At 39.1% G+C, this 23040-nt stretch overlaps 1 protein-coding gene across 4 annotated transcripts in view; it reads left to right on the top strand.

The window, feature by feature from the left end:
* smg7 (SMG7 nonsense mediated mRNA decay factor) overlaps positions 1–22718 on the top strand; it is a 120370-nt gene extending 97652 nt beyond the window's left edge. For 3 of the 4 annotated variants that reach the window (XM_073063276.1, XM_073063275.1, XM_073063278.1), the window contains 5 exons: positions 11899–11985; positions 14528–14687; positions 15204–15377; positions 15735–15883; positions 20429–22718. In XM_073063276.1, the coding sequence (XP_072919377.1) occupies positions 11899–11985; positions 14528–14687; positions 15204–15377; positions 15735–15883; positions 20429–20542 (684 nt within the window). In that variant the 3' untranslated portion in view covers positions 20543–22718. The remainder of the gene's footprint in view (positions 1–11898; positions 11986–14527; positions 14688–15203; positions 15378–15734; positions 15884–20428) is intronic. The other variant, XM_073063277.1, reaches the window with a different exon arrangement.
* Positions 22719–23040: the final 322 nt, after the last annotated feature.

Below are 23040 nucleotides of genomic sequence, written 5' to 3'. Positions count from 1 at the left end.
TATGTGTTTAAAGTTACAACTGGGCTGATGCATCTTCTGTAACAGTGCACCTTGAAGAGCTTGACTCTGACAAATAAGTAGTTGTCAGTGACTTACACCAGCTGCTGTTGCTAAAGGTATTGTGGCAGATGGAAGGTTTGAATTGAATGTCTGCTCCAGTTTGCTCCCTCATCTTGAACGCCATGCAACTGAACCTTTTTGACCACCTCCCATGCAGGATCTTGTCAAGGGCCTTTCTAAAGTCCATATAGACAACATCCACTGCCTTGCCTTCATCAACTTTCTTGGTAACTGCTAGGACCCCTGCAATTTCTGCACTAGCCTCCCAAAAGATCAGAGGAAACACCTTTTCAGGCCCTAGGGATTTATCCACCCTAATTTGCCTCAAGACAGTGAACACTTTCTCCTGTCTAATCTGTATCAGGTCCATGACCTCACTGCTGCATTTTCTCATAGGCTGTTTGTCCATCTCCTGATTCAATACAGATGCAAAATTCCATTTGAGGTTTCTCCCTCCTTTCTTTCGGTTTCACACATAGACTACCACACTGATATTCCAGAGGATATATTTTGTTGCTTGCCATCCTTTTTGCTCATATATCTAAAAATTCAAAAGTTCATTTATTATCAAAGCATGTATCCATATGCAATTCTGAAATGCTTTTTTTCTTAATATATCTGCTCTTAATATACCTTAGATGCCCTTAGGATCTCTTTCACCTTGTCTTCTCGAGCAATCATGTCTTTCTTTTAGCCCTCCTGATTTCCTCCTTAAGTCTCCTTTTGCATTTCTTATATTCTTCAAGTACTTCATTTGTTCCTGCCTGCCTATACCTGCTATGCACCACTTCCTTTTTCTTAACCAGGGCCTCAATATCTCTTGAAAACCAAGGTTCCATTAACTGTTATCCTTGTCTTTTTAATTGTGACAGGACCCATGTCATTGTGACTTCTACCCATGTCATTGGTACCAACGTGGACTACAACCTCTGGCTGCTCACTCTCCCACCTAAGAATGCTGTGGACTCGATCCATGATTTTCCTGACCCTGGGGAGGCAACAAACCACCCTGAAATCTCTTTCTCATCCACAGAACCTCCTTTTTTTTTTCCTCTATCACTGCAGCTCACCTTTTCTCCCCCCTTCCTTTCTGAGCCACAGAGCCGGACTCAGTGTCAGAGACTTGTTCGCTGCCGGTTCTCAGGTAGATCATTCACCCCCCCCCCCAACAGCATCCAAAGTGATATACTTATTATTGAGAGGAACAGCCAGAGGAATACTTGACAGTGGCTGCATATTCCCTTTCCCTTTCCAGGTCATCTGGTTCTTCTGGTTCTTTCTCCTTGATATGTCTATACCTGTTTATCTTTCATGAAATGACTTACAAATGAATATGATGGCAAATGTTTATCTGAGGACAATATTTGTTGAGGGGGAGAACGAGTATTGTCCAATTTATTGACGTATGGTGCGGAGTAGGTCCTTCTGGCCCTTCGAGCCATGCTGCCCAGCAATCCCCCGATTTTATCCTAGCCTAATCATGGGACAATTTACAATGACCAATTAACTTACCAATTGGCACTTCTTTGGACCGTGGGAGGAAACCGGAGCACCCAGAAGAAACCCATACAGTCATGGGAAGAGCGTACAAGCTCCTTACGGACAGCGGCAGGAATTGGACCTGGGTTGCTGGTACTGTAAAGCAGTGTGCTAACCATGCCATTTCTGTTGAAGGTCAATGTAAATGGAGATGTTGGTAAGTGCACAGGAAATGGTGTATCTGGAGAAGTGGTTACTTGATGTCCAAGAGCATGTCAGAAGAAATGAAGGTACAAGTTGATGTACTAAATTGTATACAAATTCAGTAAAATAATTCTTGTACTGAGTATTTAGGCTCGTGCTCTCTAAAATAGACTTATTTCTCCATTGATAGGAAAGAATTTTCTAGTGACAAGTGGTGTACCACATGGATCTATGTTGGGACTGATTCTTTTTAAAGTTGTATGTCAGTGATTTGGATGATGGAATTGATGACTTTGTTGCAAAGTTTGCCGACGATATGAAGACAGGTGGAGGGGTAGGTAGTTTTGAGGAAGTAAAGAGGCTGCAGAAGAACTTGGATTAGGAGAATGGACAAAGAAATGGCAGATGGAATACAAAGTCAGGAAGTTACGGTCCTGCACTTTTGGTAGAAAAAATGAGAGGGTTGACATTCTCTAAATGGAGAGAAAAAACAAAAACTTGAGCACAAAGGGAATCCTTATGCAAAATTCCCTAAAGCTGAATTTGCAGGTTGAGTCTGCAGCAAGGAAGGCAAATGTGATGTTAGCATTCATTTCAAGAAGACTAGAATATGAAAGCAAGGATGTAATATTGAGACTTTATAAAGCACTGGTAAGGTCTCACTTTGAGTATTATGAGCACTTTTGAGCCCCTTATCTTAGAAAGGATTGCCGAACCTGGAGGGGGTTCAAAGGAGATTCACAAAAATGATTCCAAGTTTGAACAACTTGTCAAATGAAGAGGAAGGTCGTGGATCCGCTTTTGGCTCTGGGCCCGTATTCACTAGAATTCAGAAGAATGAGGGGTGACCTTATTGAAACCTATCGAATGAACGACCTTGATAGGGTGGATGGGGAGAGGATGCTTCCTATGGTGGGAGAGTCTGAAACCAGAAGACACAGCCTCAGAATGGAGGAGTATCCTTTTAGAACAGAGATGAGGAAGAATTTCTTCAGCCAGAGAGTGGTAAACCTGTGGAATTGTTTTTGCCACATGCAGCTGTGGAGGCCAAGTTTTCATGCATATTTAAAGCAAATTGATAGTTTCTTGATTGGTCATGGCATGAAGGGATACGTGGGGAAGGCAGGAAATTGGGGCTGAGAGGAAAATTGAATCAGCCATGATGAAATGGTGGAGCAGACTTGATGGGCGAACTGGCCTAATTCTGCTCCTATTGCTTATGGTCTTACGGTCTAATATGTCTCTCCAGTTCCTCAGCAGCATATTGAGGAGAATATCACAAAAGTGAGATGCAGAAGATGCAAAAAGCCCACAAAAAAACATCATTCTGGAGCTTTTTATCTTTGCTTTCCACCTAAACTACTTGAAGTTGCATGTTTTGAATATTCGTTTTAAATATTAGACATGATTTGATAGTAAATTTAGATGCAAGCTTACAATGAGTAGTTAAGAAATTATTGTCAATTATTGACAACTACCTATAGATAGGCACATGAATTTGAGTAAAATGGAAGGATATGGACCTTGTGTACGCGGAAGAGATTAATTTAGATGGCTATATAGTTACTAATTTAATTGGTCGGCACAAAATTGTGGGTTCAATATCCTGTTCCTGTGTTGTACTGTTCTGTTTTCTGTTCTAAGACAATTCTCATAATCAGGTTTGAGAGCTATCTTAAAATAGGATGCTTTACTCCTGGGGAAGCTTGATCATGGCAAATTAAGTATTATTTCTTTATTGGATTAAGATATTAATGACTGCAATCAAAATTTTGTAGTAGTTCTAAAAAAAAATCATTTAAGCAACAAAATATCTGCTCTAAGCTGTTGGAATGAAGTGACATTCTGATTGCATAATTTGAAAAATACCTGAATCATCCAGCGTGCATGCAATGAACACATATAATGTCTTTAAAGGAACAGTATACTTCCAAATGAAATTGTACTGTGCTCTTGATTACACTATATTGATTGTACTATTTGCATATGGAGGTTGGAAGATTAATGTTTAAAAGAAAACCTAATAATGGAATGCGCTCTCTTCATTGGGATATTCTTCCTGTTTTTATCTTTACCTAGTAAGTTATTGTACATAACTTGGCTATATTTTCATACATTGTCCATTTGAAATATGTGGAAAGAAAATAAGTCGAAGTAACAAATCCTCTGAATGTATGAATTTGAACTCAGTTCACCTTTTTTTGATGGTGTTAAAACCCTGCACTTCTATGATTAGGATCATTGATAACAGTTATATGTCGTGCAAATTCTGCATCCTTAGTTGCACAAGATATGTCCAAATGAGGACATAACAGCAATCCAGTTTGTGGTTTGCTTGCTGCAAGTAGAATCTAAATGTGCAGTAAAATTAAGAATCATAATAGTTGCTATTTACATTAATGTTATACATGTAGTACCATCCTGATACTGAACAAAATACTTGTCAGTGATCCCTAATGGCTAGTGACCATAAATTGAGGAAGAAGCCTCATAGTTCTGTTTAAGTACTGTTTCTTAGTATCTTTGTAAGTCTTATCAGACATTAATTATGTCATTCTGTCCTTACTGTGGTTGTAAAATGTGGGTTACCTATACAACACAACTCAGCTCTGAGCCTGGAATTTCTTTTCTTTTCCTTCGTCTCCTTACGCTGTAAATGTCACAAACAGTTTGTGACAGTAAGTTGACCATGATGCCTTTTGCCCAAGGCCTTTATTAGATTTTGGGTTTGACATGCACAGATCCGTTTTTCTCAAATGGGCAAAGTCATTTGATGTCTTCAGTCAATTTTATACATTTCCAACCATCCTATTTCTTGCTTTTCCTTTGTACTTATGCAAACTGTACCCCCACTTACAAAACAACCAACTTTAAGTACAAGTATGCATTAGACTAAAGAGAATAGGGATATTTATAACTAACGGAGATGGGAGTAGACTCTCACATGGTGGATTGGATAGTGGACTACTTGACAGATAGACCTCAGTATGTGCGGTTGGGAGACTGTAGGTCTGACACGGTGGTCAGCAGCACAGGGGCGCCGCAGGGAACCGTACTCTCTCCGGTCCTGTTCACCCTGTACACATCAGACTTCCAATATAACTCGGAGTCCTGCCATGTGCAGAAGTTCGCTGATGACACGGCCATAGTGGGGTGTGTCAGGAATGGACAGGAGGAGGAGTATAGGAAACTGATACAGGACTTTGTGATATGGTGCAACTCAAACTACCTGCGTCTCAATATCACCAAGACCAAGGAGATGGTGGTGGACTTTAGGAGATCTAGGCCTCATATGGAGCCAGTGATCATTAATGGAGAATGTGTGGAGCAGGTTAAGACCTACAAGTATCTGGGAGTACAGTTAGACGAGAAGCTTGACTGGACTGCCAACACAGATGCCTTGTGCAGGAAGGCACAGAGTCGAATGTACTTCCTAAGAAGGTTGGCGTCATTCAATGTCTGTAGTGAGATGCTGAAGATGTTCTATAGGTCAGTTGTGGAGAGCGCCCTCTTCTTTGTGGTGGCGTGTTGAGGAGGAAGCATTAAGAAGAGGGACGCCTCACGTCTTAATAAGCTGGTAAGGAAGGCGGGCTCTGTCGTGGGCAAAGTACTGGAGAGTTTAACATCAGTAGCTGAGCGAAGGGCGCTGAGTAGGCTACGGTCAATTATGGATAACTCTGAACATCCTCTACATAGCACCATCCAGAGACAGAGAAGCAGTTTCAGCGACAGGTTACTATCGATGCAATGCTCCTCAGACAGGATGAAGAGGTCAATACTCCCCAATGCCATTAGGCTTTACAATTCTACCGCCAGGACTTAAGAACTTTTTAAAAGCTATTATTAATGCTTTTTGAGATGGTGATTTAGATGCATATCATATTTTTTTTTTACTGAGTTAAGTATTGTATGTAATTAGTTTTGCTACAACAAGTGTATGGGACATTGGAAAAAAAGTTGAATTTCCCCATGGGGATGAATAAAGTATCTATCTATCTATCTCTATCTATCAACTCCTCTGACAGACTAATATGATCACATGTTTTGAGTGAACTGGTTTGAACAAAATCAATGCAAAAAAGATAAGCGAAGATGAATATTAAACCACATCGGTAAAAAACTTAAGTTGTGAAGACAGCATAAGGATATTGCAAAAGCATATTGATAGAAAAAGTGAGTAGATAAATGTTGATCAAAGATGTAATGTGGAAAAATGTATAATTTGCCATTTTGGCTGCAGAAAATGAGTATTTTAGCTACGTGGTAAGAGATTGGTCTGGCATGCAAGAGTACCCAATTCAGCTGCTCATGATCCACAAAAGTAATTAATTAGGAAAGCCAGGGGAATTGAAAATTAGAAATGGAAATTAGACTTCTATATACATGGCATCAGTGAGACCACATCAGAAGTTCTGTTTACATTCTCAATATAAAAAGTTACAAATTTATTGGAAGCAATGAAGATTTAATCAAGATGTAAGTGCAAGAGGTTCTGCAGATGCTGAAAATGAAGAGCAGCACACAAAAAATGCTGGAGGAACTCAGCAGGTCAGGTCGCATCTATGGAAGTGAATAAGCAGACTATGTTTTGTGCTGAGTCCCTTCATTGGGACTGGAAAGGAGAGGAGGAAGAAGCCAGAATAAGAAGATGGGGGAAGAGAGGGAGTAGAAGCTAGAAGGTGATAGGTGAAGCAAGGTGGGCAGGTGAGGGGGATGAAGTAAGAAGCTGAGAGGTGATACATTGGAAAGGCAAGGACTGGAGAAGAAAAAGGAATCTGATAGGAGAGGAGAGTGGACCAGATGTTTGGGGAACTTAATGTTCATGCCCTCAGGTTGGAGGCTACTTAGATGGAATATGAGGTGCTGCTCCTCCAACCTGAGAATGGCCTCAGCTTGACTGAAGGAGGCCATTGATCATGTAGGAATAGGGATTAGAATTGAAATGGTTTGCCACTGGGAAATCCTACTTTTCGCGGATGGAATGAAGGTGCTTAACAAAGTGGTCTCCCAGTCTACGGCGATTCTCGCCAATGTAGAAGAGGACTCATCGGGAGCGCCGGATACAGTAGGCGCCCCAACAGATCTGCGGGTACAGTGTTGCCTCACCTGGAAGGACTTTTTGGGGCCCTGAATGAAAGTGTGGAGGCGGTGACTGGTTAGGTATAGCACTTCTGCTTGCAGGGGTAGTTGCCAGGAGGGAGATTAGTGGGGAAGGACAAGTTTGTAGTTTAAATGGGAGTTTAAAAGAATGAGCAGTGGCTTCATTGAAGCATACAAGGTTCCTAAGACTGTTTGACCATACGACATAGGAATAGAATTAGGCCATTTGGCCCATTGAGTCTGCTCTGTTATTCAATCATGGTTGATCCTTTCTTCCCCAGCCGCCTCCTTGTACCTTGGATGCCGTGGCCGATCAGGAACGTATCAATCTCCACCTTAAATGTACCCAACGACCTTGCCTCCACTGCTGCCTGCGGTAACAAATTCCACAAATTCATCACCCTCTGGCTGAAGAAATTTCTCCTTATCTCTGTTTCAAATGGTTGTCCTTCTATCCTAAGCTGTGCCCTCTTGTCATAGACTCCCACACTATGGGAAATGTTCTTTCCACATCTACTCTGTCTAGGCCTTTCAACATTTGAAAGGTTTCATTGCGATCCCCCCCCATTCTAAATTCTAGTGAGTACAGGCCCAGATCTATCAAACATACCTCGTATGATACCCCTTTCGTTCCTGGAATCATCCTTGTGAACCTCCTCTGAACCCTCTCCAATGGCAGCACATCTTTTATTAGATAAGGAGCCCAAAACTTCACAGTACTCAAGATGCGGCTTCACCAGTGCCTTATAAAGCCTCAGCATAACATCCCAGCTCTTAAATGCTACACCTCTTGAAATGAATGCTAACATTGCAGTTGCTTTCCTCACCACTGATTCAGCCTGCAAGTTAACCTTTAGGATGTTCTGCACAAGGACTCCCAAGTCCCTTTGCTTCTCAGAATTTTGGATTTTCTCCCCATTTAGAAAATAGTTTCCACATGTATTTCTTCTACCAAAATGCATGACTATGCATTTTCCAATTGTATTTAATTTGCCACTTTCTTGCCCTTTCTCCTAATTTGTCTAAGTCCTTCTGGAGCCTTCCTGTTTCCTCAACACCATCTACCCCTCCACCAATCTTCGTATCATCTGCAAACTTGGCAACAAAGCCATCTATTCCAACGTCTAAGCAAAGGAAGCGGTTCCAACACCAACCGCTGCAGAACGCCACTAGTTACTGGCAGCTGCCAGAAAAGGATCCTTTTATTCCTACTCGCTGCCTCCTGCCAGTCAGCCAATGGTTAGCCATGCTAGTAACTTTACTGTAACACCATGGGCTCTTAACTTGGTAAGCAGCCTCAAGTGTGGCACCTTGTCAAAGGCCTTCTGAAAGTCCAAATATACTATATCCTCTGCATCCCCTTTATCTATTCTATTTGTAATCTCAAAAAATTACAACAGGTTCATCAGGCATTTTGCTATTTGAGTATTTCTTTGTGTTTGGAATACATCCATCTTACACCTTTCTTAATTTTCCCAGAAACTCAAGCCATTGCTGCTGTACTGTCATCCCTGCCAGCATCTCCTTCCAAAGTACTTTGACCAACTCCTCTCATACCACTGTAATTTCCTTTACTTTATTGAAATACTGCTACATCAGACTTTACTGTCTCCCAATTAAATTTCAAGTTGAACTCAATCTATTGTGAACACTACCTTCTAATGATTCCTTTATTTAAGCTCCCTGATCACCTCTGGTTCATTACATGACATCCAATCCAGTATAGCTGATCCCCTAGTAGGCTCAATGACAAGCTGCTCTAAAAAGCCATCTCGTAGGCATTCAACAAATTCACTCTTTTGAGATCCATTACCAACCTGATTTTCCAAATCTACCTGCATGTTAAAATCTCCCATGACTATGATAACATTGCCCTTTTGACACAGCTCTTCTATTTCCTGTTGCATTTTGTAGATAACATCCCAGTTTGGAGGCCTGTATATTACTGCCATCACGGTCCTTTTACTCTTGCACTTTCTTACCTCAACCCACAAGGATTCAACATCTTCTGATCCTATGTCACATCTTTCTAATGATTTGATGCCATTCTTTACCAGCAGAGCCACCCCACCCCTTCTGCCTACCTTCTAATCCCTCTGATACAACTTGTAATCTTAGACATTCAACATACCCAACTATCTGTAAAAGTACAAGATTATCCACCTTATTGAGATATAACTTTGAGTACTGTATTTGCTACCCTTTTTGATTCTGATGCCATAATGCACTGATGTTCACGCTGCTGGCTACAATTTTGTCCTATCATCTGCCTGCTCTTCCTAACAGTCTAACTGCATATTAACTTTACTTTTTAACCATCCATCCTACCCTGAGTCCCTTCACTCCGGTTCCCATCCCATTTTGCAGGATGAATACAGAGAAAATTTTTCTTGTGTGAGAATCTGGTACTCCGTTTGGCTGTTTTAAAAATAAGAGATAGCTGAAATGCACTTTTTTTTTAATTTTGGAAGGCTATGAATTTTTGGAACCCTTTTCCGCAAAGGGTGGTGTCACTAGAGTTGTTGAATATTTTTAAGACAGTGGAGTAAATGGATCCATGAGTAGCAAGGGAATGAAAATTTATCAAGTGTTGATAGGAACATGGATTAAGTTTGCAATTAGATCTGTCTTGATCTTATTAAATGGCAGAGGAGATAAGTGGTCTACTTTTGCTCCTAATTTGTAGGTTTGTTTTCATGTATATTCAGTGGGCATGATTTTGATGAATTGAACTGTTTGTATTGAAGTTGCCCTACAATGTTCAATGTACAATGTACAATGGTTCAATTGCTTGTGCACAAATCTATTTTTAAGTTTGTAGCTGGTGAATACTCAGGCTACCATTCTGGCATTTTGTAAACTTTCACTGCTATCTTGCAACTCTTTCCTGAAACTTCAGTTCAAGATTTTAATACCATATTTTTCATTATTCCTCTGAATGTTAGGTATTTCAAATATATATTTTACATACATTTTGCTATGCTTCCCTCAAGAAAGGGAAAATTGCATTTTTCTCTCCCTGTTAATGCCCTTCCCAGAGCATTTCCAACCAGTTGAAATACTGCTTAAGTGTAGTCATGTGTACTCTTTGTGTGTGGCCATTGTTAAGTTTTTAATCAGAATGGCTACTAAATTTATTTCCAATTTAGCCAATATGAAATGGGTCTTTTTGGGTTGCAAGTGCAAAATCGGGGGACAAGTTACATGAATGCGATGGTATATTGAAGAAGAAGAATAGCCCTTAACTCGGCAGTAGAGTCATCGGGGCACCGTCTTTTGACGGTGTTTCTGTAGCAAGCTATTCTTGTTTTTACGAGGCCGAGTTGCTAGCTTGACGCTCAGCCTGACTTTGATTCGAACTCGGGAGCTTTGGCTCCAGAGTCCAGCGTTGATATTATTGCGTCACCAAGTGGGACGATGGTATATTGAATTCTTTTATATATAGCTGGTAAACATTGTTCAGATTTGTTACATAAGCATCTTTGTATTTCATGGCTTCCACCACAACAGTGGACTGACATTGTAAGGTTAAGCATGATATGCTAATCCCCACATTTGAGGAGTGGGATGGGATGGGAGGGAAGGGAAGGGGTTGCATTCTTAAAAAATGGACACAAAGCAGTTGAATGCCTTTTCAATTCTACACGTCCATCCATTTTCATGCCTACCTGTCTATACCTGCCCTTCTCCACTGCCAGGATGAATCCCAACATAAACTTGAAGGAGAACATTTTATATTCTGCCTAATAATATCCAGCTCAATGGTATGAATGTTAAGTTTTCCAATTTCAGGTAACCTTTATCTTCCCTCTCCAACTTGCCTCCTGTTCTCCCATCTTTGTCCCACTCACTGCCACTCCTGGTTTCAATCATCTACTACTGCCTGTACATTATACCTATTGGATCTCCTCCATTCCTATATGGTTCCATTTATCCTTTACTTAATGTTTCTTTTTATCACCTTTCATTCTTATCAGCACTGGTAATCTTCATATACCTGCTGGTCGCCCTCCTAGCGGACTCTATCTTTGCCTTCCCTCCACCCACCTGGCTTCATCTGCCTCTGTTCTGTCTGACTCCACGTATCAACAACTTGCCTCTGTATTCCAACTCCAACTCTCTCCCTTACTAGCTTTATCTGCTCATCATCCTTCACCCCTTCTCAGTCCACCACCATCTACTGGCCCCTGCCTCACTACCCCAGCTCCTCTATACATTCTCTCTCCACTCTTATTCCTCAACCCGAGCCATCAAAGCTACTGTCCCCACTGTCACTCTGACAGGTACCACATTGAGTTGCTCCATCTCTTGTACCTTGTTCTAATGCAAAAGGTACAGCAACTAATTTGTTAATGGTAAAATTCACACACTATAGATGTGTGTGATATTACTATAGTGTGTAATAGTTACCAGATAATTTGTTTTACTGATATTGGCTGAGGAATGAAGATTGCCCAAGGCACCAGGACTAATTCTCCTTTGATTGATTGAGTCACAGCACAGAAACAGAACCACAGTGCCCTTGCTCACCATCAAGTATCCCACTTGGTAATTCAAGTGCTTGTTCACATGCTAAGTGTTGTGAGAGTGCATGCCCCTACCACCTTCTCAAGTTGTTCATTTCAAATTGCAACTACCCTCTGAGTTAAAAATAACTATTCCTCAGATCCTCATTAAACCACTCAGTCTTTGCCTTAAACCTGTGTTGTCTAATCTGAGATACCTTTGAAGTGATGCTATGGGATCTTTCAAAACCATCCAAGAGAGCAGATGGTGCCTCAGATTAACAACTCAATTGGAGATAGGATCTTAAGTGGTATAGTACTCCCTCAATCCTGGATTTCAACTTTAATTTTGATCATGACTTCAGAGTAGAATTTGAACTCACAACCATGAGATTCCTATCAAATGTGCCACAGCTAGCACCCATTAAATGAATAATTCTATTTGATAAGAAATAAGAAATAGGAGCAGGAGTAAGATGTGCAGTAACATCTTATTTTATTTAAAAAAGTTTTATAGTACTTCAGTGACATTTTCCTTCTATCAATGTAGATGCCAAATCGATCTCGACTGGAGAGGCCTTCTGAGCTGATTACCTCTTCATCCTTATTGTCCTTGCCACCTTTTCCACTTAATCAGGTATGTTTAATAAAATTATTTCTGGAAATTAAGTGCTTTTTGGTAGTTGCATTTTTATTGGAACATACAGGACAGCGACTATTAAGATCAGTATCTTAAGTAATGCAAAAATATACTTAGACACATCGAATTCTACTTCATATATTTTGTATTGTTTAAGATGTTAATTCCAGATATAGAGTATTGTTTAGATAATACTAATCATCAGCTTCTGCTAGAGTAAAAAGCTGACTGCATGGGCAAATACCATTCCATTTTTTCTTTTATGTTAGTTTTGTTTCTGTGGTTGCTTCTGTGGAAAGACAATACTAATAACAGCTTGTCTGTGCTGTACCCAGCAGACTCCACTCAACTTCATTGTTCAGTGCCCAACTAGCTTATTCTGTTCTTACTATTGTCATTTGATCTCAGTGTTGACAAAAAAAGAGACACAAGCATAAACAAATATTACAGAAATCTTGTCCCATGATAGCCTTCTGGGAAATATTTTAACACTACTTTTTTCCTTAAATTGTTTTGGAAGTGTTCGCATACAGTTACTAGTAATTGAGCTATTTGATTCAAACTTGCTTTCTAGATTTAAGTCAGTAATTGAGATTGTTCCTCAGTGAAGTATTAGGAATTATATTTCAAGAATGCAGTTAGCTTTCAGATGATGTATCAAGCCAATTAATTTGGATTGAAAACATATTTTTCATATTACTTTCAAGGAAACTGTATGTGAATTGGTAGATCACTGTAAATTGACTAGCATGGAGGTGAGAAGGTAGAATCTGGGAAGAATTGATGAGTGGAGAATTTTTTTAAAGTGGGATCAATATCAGATTAGTGTAAATTAATGGTCAGATATAATGGGCCAAAGGGCATGTTTCTGTGCACTTTCTGTGTTTCTGCATTCATCTCTCATCAACACTTATTTTTTAAAAATCCCATCATTACTATCACTTAGTATTTTTGAGACCGTGCTGTCTGCAAATTGGATGCTGAGCTTGCCTACAAGGATTGTCCGTTTAAAAATCAACTCATGATGGGAATACTGAGCAGGTTAGGCAGTATCGATGATGAGAGAAATTGCACCAAAGAAGTGCTTTCGAAATTTGAAATGCTTTATAGCCCTAAATATATGACTATGACTAACAACATATTTCAAACAAGAGAAAATCTGCAGATGCTGGAAATCCAAGCAACATGCACAAAAAGCTGAAGGAACTCAGCAGGACAGGAAGCATCTGTGGAAAAGAGTAAATAGTCGATGTTTGGGCTGAGACCCTTCATCAGAACCCGATATTTGTTGCTTTAAGCCCTTCAGTATTTGTGCTTCACTGAGTTAATTTGTATCTTAACTGGTGCATTATACTGACTTTATAAAAAGGTTATTGTTAACCCTGTGGCATGTTAACAATCAATTGACTTGTTTTACTCTTTTTGACTAGTAGAAGTTACTATTTCGCTTGAAACACAAATTGAATGTGTTGGGGGAAAAATTCAAATTGTAATTACATGCAGTGTGCAATAGACAATGGGCCAACGGTTAATCGCAGCAGCCACTTATTTCAGACAAATCTTTAAAAAAGTAAAAACAAATTGAGAAAATAGCTGAGTTTCTCTTCATTTATTTGGGACACTATGCCATTTAACTGGGACAGGAGACTGTTGCTGAACAGCTTCTAACTACATCAATGTGGCAGTTAGACAGTACACCACGCTTACAGCAAACAGTTTTTAAATAGCGTCTCTTGCATGTGCTTGTATTGAAAATACTATTTTATAGTGTTTGTAGTAGTTTTGGTAGTGTTCTAATTTATTTTTGATTTCATTTAAATACGTAGTTTGTTACATAGTTGAGCGATAATTTCTCCTTTTTTTATACTTTTTTATATGTTGCCATGAAACTTTGGGTAATTAGGTCATTCATTTATTTGGGCCAAAATATACTTGTTCCATTGTGTCCCAATTAGCTGGAATCCACTGTACTTTAGAATTAATTCAATGCTTCAGAGATTACAGAGTGGATGGTTACATTTTTTAATGCGCTGCTAGTGAAACAGGACAGATTCTGTTGTAAAGTTGGCAAGGGAGCTGCACATGCATCTCAGAATTTGCTGGGCTGTGGAGAGAAAGTAAGGAAGCAGGACAAGCTGAATTACTCTTGCACAGAGCAATTACTGACTTCACAGGCTGTAAGGGTTCTTTGCCTACTGTAACTATTCTGTTATTCTATATTTTAGAAGCCAGGTTTCCTGACCCCATTGAATGAAGTGGCTCAAGGCTGACAGCTCTTTAACTCATTTTCAACTAAATTCTTTTTAGTTCCTGTCAAAAAACTTTGGCTAAAAGAAAAAAGTGTTTTGCTGCTGTTTAGCTCTAGTCACAGTCCTAATTTGGAATGGTAAAGGTATATTTGCAAGTGCTTTTTATTGTTATGATCATGCTTTGCTTCAACAAAATATAGATAGATCTTGCAAAAGTTACCAAACATATCGTTAGAGAAACACTTTAGCTTAAATGTAGATCTGTCAGTATGTTATCCTTTACTTTTCAGGAAAACTCTCAGAATAACAGCATTTTCAGTGAGGTTTATGGCAAGAATCTAGCACCAAGTGGCAAATCAGAGAATGCGCTACCACAAGCATTCCATGAGACCTCCTGTTATTCATTATTTGATGGAAACCCTTGGTCCCCATCTCTTCCTGCCAGCTCAGGTTAGTATTTTTGAATTCCAACTTTAATAAAAGCTGTTTGACCAGAACATTCCGTCAGTGGAAGCATTCTTTTGTGGTTCTGGGTAGTTGCACATGAAGTAGAGTTTCCAGTATAAATTTTACTTTTCAGCACACAAATGTGCTTTGGATTATTTCAGCTGTTATGGAAACACTTTTTCAAATGTTTTTATCTACTTTTTTAAATTACTCAATTCAACAAATAAGTCATAGGAAGTTGGACAGCAGGAATGAATTTTGTTTCTTCTGTGGCATTAGTGGAAAGACTTGGATAATCACCTATCATAATGTAATTAAAGCCACTGATTTGCACTTTGTATCGCATAACATCACATTTGAAGCCACCAATATAGATTTCACAGTGGCTTTTTAGCTGCGGTATTTGGTTCAAGTCGCTACCTTGATAGGCTAAACTGAAGGGATGACAGCTATTCTTTTGAACTAATACTGAAATAAAGAACCTCACTTGAAATGTTATTCCTCCTTCACATGGATTAGACCACTCAACACCAGCAAGCCAGTCTCCTCACTCCTCTAATCCCAGCAGTTTGCCAAGTTCTCCACCAACTCACAACCAAAACTCATTTGCTGGCTTTGGACCTATTGGAACTCCTGACAACAGTGAGAGGAGGCTGACTGATCGGTGGAACATGAAACGTACAGATAAATCAGGTAGAGTACCTAATATCCTCATGTATTGGTTTCTGTTTCCTGTTTCAAAAATTGTTCAGCTTTAAAGAGAAGTACATGTCCAGCATTCATGATTTATTTTTTGTAACAGTTCTTTCTGTCTGAACCATAAGTTGAGAAATGTGAAATCATTCAGGCAATGTGTTCCTTATTTTGACAAACTTTCACAAATTTGAATGTCCTATAGATGAAAACAAAAAGCAACATTTATCTGTTCTTGACTGCAGCAATTATGAAAAATGTAATTGTATCTTCTACCACATAAATAGCAAAAAGATGTACATCTTTTAAAAATATGGATTAAAATCAATCTGTTTTTCTTTTGGAAAATGAACCCAGTAATGAGTGGATTTGGCCTGGACTATCTACCTGCTGCATCTTCCTCTTCAGACATCACTTGGCATCAGGTCAGTACTCCCAGCAACACCTGGGCTGCCCCAAACACCACACTGGATGAGTCATCCACACTGCTCATGGACAGTTTCAAGGTATGATATTTCATTGGATTTCTCTATTCCCACCAATGTCCAGTTTCTAACTTCTTCCCTTCATTTGTTCTCCAGATGATGATTAGTGCTGGCATGTGGTTCCAAAGAAGGAAATAACACAGTTACTGAAGCAGTTATTCCTGAAACTTAATCAGGAATTTCTGACCTCATAATTTAGTGGGAGCCCTTTATGTTCAGAGACTCATTTCCAGAATGGGTCGTTGAACAGCAAGTAGGAGGGCAATTACCTACAGTTGTTCAAATCTTTCTTGATATAAGGATGTTGAAGTTAGTGACAGGAAATCAAACTCCTCTGACATTAAATTAGGAGATTAAAGCTCAAAGGAATATGAAATTAAAACAAAAAAATTAAAGCACTTATAAGTTGCCTGACCAACTGAATAGTTATGCACTTAGGCCCCTGTGCTTTTTTCATACTTCCAACAGTGTGTGTGTATACATACAGTCGGCCCTTCTTATCCGCGGGGGATTTGTTCCGGACTCTCTCTCTCTCCCCCCCCCCCCCCCCCACCGGTGGAGTTCCAGACCTTATTTAACCTGTCTCAGCGCGGTGGAATTTAGGACGTGGGGGAGCTTGGGACCTGCCACCCGCAGTGTTTTTGTTCCGGAAAACGATCACAATTGAAAATATAGTGGAAATAAAGTGATCGGAAAGAGGTGGAACACCATCAGTCATTGGAAAAGCGTTAGGCTACAGTCGGTCAACAATTGGAACAATTTTAAAGGATAAAGTGAGAATAATGGAGCATGTGAAGGCCCTGCCCCAATGAAAGCTACAATTATAACTAAGCAACACAGTGGTTTAATTATTGAAATACTAACGTTTCTTAAGTGTTTTTTATGCATAGAAAAGTAAAATATTTACTAAGACAAACATTTGACTAACTGACGCTAAATAATACCGGATGTACCTGTTCCAACGTAGAGAACTTATGGTTTTTTTTATTCCTGATCTGCGGTAACCTATGCACATCCTCCTGTATACTTTATATCATCTCAAGATTACTTATAATACCCAATACAGTGTAAATGCTGTGTAAATAGTTGTTATACTGTATTGTTTAGGAAATAATGACAAAAAAAGCCTGTACATGCTCAAGTAACAAGTGCTGAGAGGGAACTTCCGGGTTTTCCTGATCCGCAGTTGGTTGAATCCCCACATGCAGAACCCACGGATAAGGAGAGCTGACTCTGTGTGCGTACGTACACAACACCCAACGGTCACACTGCCAATGTCATACCAGTGTTTTTAGGAGACTATTCATATGGACATTTCAGAGTTCTTACCTTTTTCCAGGATAGTCCTAAACTATTGACAGGTTTTACCAGTCCTAACAACACTTTATCTAATATAGCCAGATCTAGTGAACAGCAGCTGCAATAAATGCTTGAGACTTAGCCCTTAAACATGGAACAAAGTTATTCTGACATATGCTATGGCATGGGCAGAAAGAAGATTTTCCTTTGGTCAATATGCTCAAATGTGAAGAAGTTGACAACAATGAATGTGATTGTGAATGGCAGGCCAAATGATAGATTGTTTCTTGTAAGCTCTACTGTAAAAGCCTTGGGGAACATATAGTCGCAAGGAGAAATTTGTGAACAGTTTGCAATTATCTGGTTTTCTGCATTAATTACTCATAAAATGTGGTCTGATCTTCATCTAAGTCACAATAATAGACAAACACAAGCTGCTTAAACTAATAGTACACAAACAATTGTACATAATTGTTGTCAATACTGAATACACCATTTGAACAGTCACAGTCTTAAGTTCAAAAAAGTATGTGAAGCTCTGGGGTAGTGCCTTTCTACAAAAGCTATTTGGAGTCAGCTGGTCTAATCAATGAGATGAGATTGGAGGTGTGGGTTGTAGAGGTACTCTGCCCTATTTTTAAAAAGAAGACACACAAAGTCAGGTTACTGACGGAACCTGCATTTCTCAAGAAAGATTTGTTTATATGCACTGTGCCTCAATCAAAACAACTTTCAGAGGACCTTAGAAGAAATGTAGAGATGCATGAAGCTAGGAAAGGCAACAAGCATTTCTAAAGACAAGAGTGTTCGTCAGTCCACAGTAAGAGAAATTGTCTCCAAATGAAGAAAATTCAGTACTATTGCTACTCTGCCTACGGGTGGGTGTCCTGAAAAGATCACACCGAACACAATGCGTAATGCTAAAGAACGTGGAAGAAGAACCCAAGCATAACAGCAGAAGACCTGCAGAAATCTCTAGAACTTGCTAAAGTCTCTGTTGATGTGTCCACTATAAGAAAAACACTGAACAAGAATGGTGTTCATGGAAGGACACCATGGAGGAAACCAGTGCTCTCCAAAAAAAAACTTTGCTGCACATCACAAGTTTGCAGAAGACCATCTGGATGTTCCACAATACCTCTGGCACAATGTTCTGTGGACAGATGAAACAAAAGTTTAACTTTTTGGCGGAAATGCACACTACTATGTTTGGAGAGAAAAGGGCACTGTACACCAACACCAAAACCTCATGCTGAGCATGGTGGAAGGAACATCATGGGTTCAAGCTGCTTTGCTACTTCAGGGCCTAGACAGCTTACAGTCAATGAGGAACAATGTATTACAAAATTGTAACAAGTTATTTTACAGGAGACTGTCAGGGTAGCATTCCAAAACCTGAAGCTTAATAGAAGTTGGATGATGCAACAAGACAATGATACAAAACACAAGAATAAATCAACAACAGAATGGAATGGTTTAAAAGGAAAATTCGTACTTTGGAATGGCCAAGTCAGAGTCCGGACCTTAATCCAATTGAAATGCTGTGGCATGACCTGAAGAGGGTTGTTCATGCAAGGTATCCCAGAAGCATTGATGAACTGAAACAGTTTTTTTAATGTAGGAATGGTCTAAAATTCCTCCTCGCCATTGTGATCAGCAGCTGCAGGAAACTTTTGGTGGAGGTGACTGCTGCTGTAGGAGGTTCTACCAGTTACTAAATACAAGAGTTCAGATAGTTTTTCCAGCCTGGATTGTGAATGATTAAACAATGTGCTCAATAGAGTCAAGTTTATTGTCATTTAACTACATGCATGTATATAATGTATATGGAAATGAGATGGTTGTTCTTCGAACTAGGATGTAAAGTACATAACAGACCATAACTTAGGAAGGTAAGGATAAATTCTACAGATGAATGACACAGAAGTAATAAACTAAAGTGCATTAATGTTAAATATTGTCAGGTACAGAACAGATTAACCATTGACTCTTCGAGTACAATGAAAAGTACAATTGTTTGTGTTATTAGTTTAGGCAGATTATGTTGATCTATTATTGTGACTTAGATGAAGATTGGATCACACTTTATGAGTAATTAATGCAGAAAACCAGGTAATTGCAACTGCATTTTCTTGCAGCTGTATAAGGACAAATGCAAAAGGCAGTGTGGATTAAGGGAGTTCGTGTGGTCATTAAGCAGAGATTTTATTTTTATCATATTGAGTTTGACAAACGATTTGATTATGATGTAATTCCCCACTGATATTCATTCATTCATCATAGCACCAGAGCAGGAAACTGCTACAACTTTCTTTTGGATGTCCGCAGACTGTGAAATTGTTACACTTTCAAGCCCTAAGTGATTCCTTTTCATAAAAGTAATTGGCAAGAATTCTAAATTGTGTCTATAGCTATAAAAACTAATGTTAATTTTTTTTTTTTTTTTATTTGAAGTCCTACAGTAAATCATACAGTAAAATATTAGAGAAAGTGGTTGGAAATATGACTTGATATTTTAATATTAGTTTGCAGTCTTGCAAACTAATAGTCATGTCAAGTCACTTTTATTGTCATTTCAACCATAACTGCTGGTACAGTACATAGTAAAAATGAGACTTTTTTCAGGACCATGGTGTTACATGACACAGTACAAAAACAAGACAACTACGTAAAAAAACAACACAGAGAAAGCTACACCAGACTACAGACCTACACAGGACTGTGTAAAAGTGCACAAAAACAGGCATTACAATAAATAGTAAACAGGACAATAGGGCAAGGTGTCATTCCAGGCTCTGGGTATTGAGTCTGATAGCTAACACCCTATTATGTAATTGTATTGTATATGCACAATTAAGAACATTCCTGTACACAGTGGTTATTTTGGAGCCAATTTTATCATTTAAAAGTGTGAAACTGCCCTTTGAATGCTTTCAGACGTGTGTTTCCATTCAATCCTTTACTCATTCTGAATGGTAAAGTCATGTTTCTTGTTTTGCCATTTTAAATAACAGTCATACTTTTGAATAATTCATTATGATGCTGCCTTGATGAATCATACTTGACTCTCTACCTTTTCAATCTTGAGCTATAACATTAGTAGAAAAGCATAGACATAGCTTGAGTGTTGTCTTGAAGGATAATTGCTGTTTCAGGGGGTAGGATTTGGCTAGAGGTGTCCATGTGTACACTACTATTCGTTGAAGACTGTTGAATTACCATAACATGTGGATTTTTTTTTGTTTCTTTCCCTGCCCCACTCTTCAGTCAATCTGGTCTAGTTCAATGATGCATCCTGGACCTTCTGCACTGGAGCAGTTGCTAATGCAGCAGAAACAGAAGCAACAGCGAGGACTCGGCACACTGAACCCACCACACTGAGAGGCACAATGGCATGACCGGTGAATCCAGGTTACACAACTCAAGGCATGTTGGGTTTGCATTACAACCCACGGTCCCCTGCAGGTGGCAGCCCTCTCTTCTCTGTGTTTTCTTGCTGTAGAGAGGGCGTAAGCACTCCACCAGTGCTGCGTGTGCACAAAGCTGCTACTGAGGAAAAAACAAAAAAAAGAACATTACATGCTTCCTGTCACTTCCAGAGGAAGATCCATCACCCACCTCACTCAGTTATCTCCTAACCACTCGATCCTACTGAACGATGTCCTATGTTCTTCTCTATTTTATACATCTCTAATATGGTTGAGCAATGGAAGGAGATGAAATGGGAAAGAAATCCCAAGTGGGCAGAGGTAGTGTTAAATAAAAGGAGAATCAGCTAATGAATCAGCTAGTGAGGATGTGGTTAAGTTTTGTAAATCCTCTATCATCTTGGTTTTTGAGAGTGATCATTTTCTGCTCTGTTAAGGAACAGGTGTTCTTGTAATCTCTAAATGTAGTGACACTGGCCCATTTGTCAGCTTTCCTCAAACCTATTACATAAGGATGTGGAGGCATTCTGTTAGTAAATTTATATGAAGGCAACTTTTCAGACAGGCAAGGGTTTTGTGTGTTTGAAAGCAGCTTCACATCTCTGCACCTTTAGCTAATAGATTTTTTAAAAAGGAAAAACTAGTTGTTAATGTCAATAGCTGCAGTAGTAATTACAATATTAAATACTTGTGATACTGTTCTGTAGCAATCCTAGCTAAAATGTTGATAAGACGTGCAGCAGAGAGCTCTGCTTAAAAGAAGAAAAAAGCAGTAATTGCTAAGGATTTTAAATTAGTGGTTTTTGATCATAACAGTAGCTATAAATTTTACTATAGCATACCAACCTTGAAAGGGGTTAATTTATCTATTTAGTTCTAGTTCAGGCTTCTTTTAATTATTAGATAAAAACAGCTTTTGTCAGCTTCTGTCTGATGGTAATTTTTATTCCTGATTTGGCAGTGTCTTTCAAAGTAGAAAAAGGGTCCAGCAATGCTGCTGGTTCAGCAAAACGGGGCACAAAGCAGGTATGTGAGTGAGTAAGTGGGCCACTTGTACTTGTGGGTGTCTGTTACTGCATGTGGCCACCTGCTACTCCAATTTAAAAGAAAAAAATATATGAAAAGCATGGGTCATACACTGTGGTCATCTTATCAGTAAGCTTCAGGCTCTTGAATGTAACAAACATATGTCCTTTATGAGCTTTGTGGAAAGATCTGAATGTACTGTTCGCAGACTCACACAAAACTGTCTGTTAAATCATTCTTCAGTAATGAAAAAGTACTTACAGTAAAAACTATTTCAGTTGAACTTCTGGTGGCAAAAGCTGATGTAATTACAGGAAATCACTGTTTTCTGTTCTTATTTTGCAGTTGAAGAGTTACATTGTCAGAGTTACTGAGAGTTGTTCAAAATCTAAAATCTCATGCTTGTGGAGGAGAAGTACAGAGCTCAGGTGGGGGTATGACTGTTCCGGTCAGCTTGCTAAGAAGTGCAACACTAGAAAGGAGAGGTGTTGAAAAAGTCTTGTGTTTTTTTAGAAATGATATTTAATGACTTCACAGTATGAAGACTTAAAAGCAACTAAGACAACTTCCACTCCCTGTTTTTCTTTTAAAAAAAAGAATCTGGCAGCCAGTTAGAGGTATAGCTCCACGGTCAACCCACTGAAACATTCCACCATTCTGCTCTGGTCACATAAATCAAAGCAATTCTGCTATTGAATCACCTTGCTCTCAGGTGTACTCACTGAGCTGACAAATCCCAGAAGGTTAGCAGAAGTACCAGGGCATGAATTCACAACCTGCATGCATGTACGTATGCTGTTCAGAATAATTAAATTTCTGGGGAACAGGAGCACTGCAAGAAAGGTTATAGGGCCCTTGGGGACAAAAACATTTCTGTTCTGAGCTTTTGTGTTCATGTCTTTTTTGTGTAAGAACTTGTGCAGCAATTGCTGGAATCAGCTTTGCCTTCAATAAATGAAACAATGTTCTGAATAAAAGTTTATGTTTAATCACTTGTTCTTCACACGATGTTTTCCTTTTAAGGGTGATCCTTGAAGGAAAAACCTACAAACATGGGTGTGGTGCTAAACTTACATTAAACATTGTTAAAGATGCAAGATAAATCGTGTTGTGTGCTGTTTAACTTTTCATAAATTCTAACTTTTAAATCTTTTAAGTCATGCCGGTTAGAAATACAGTAGTTCTGGTTAAATGGGACACATCGGGACCAGTACATGTTGGGCCAATTAAGCGTCTGCCCCATTGCCCAAAGTTTAATGTGAATAGTTAAAAAGATATAAAAAGGGCAAGCTACCATTTAACTGGAAAAATGGAACAAATTAGAACACCATCAACTCTATAAAACTATTATTTCCTAATTGTAATCGAGGGAGGAATTAATCCATTGTACGCTACAGTGTTCTTTTGATTGACTGTAAATGAAAA

This window comes from Hemitrygon akajei, chromosome 12 (genome assembly GCF_048418815.1).
Source record: "Hemitrygon akajei chromosome 12, sHemAka1.3, whole genome shotgun sequence".
Taxonomy (NCBI): domain Eukaryota; kingdom Metazoa; phylum Chordata; class Chondrichthyes; order Myliobatiformes; family Dasyatidae; genus Hemitrygon; species Hemitrygon akajei.
Note: the sequence above shows the minus strand (reverse complement) of the source record. Positions and strands in the feature narration are given on the sequence as shown.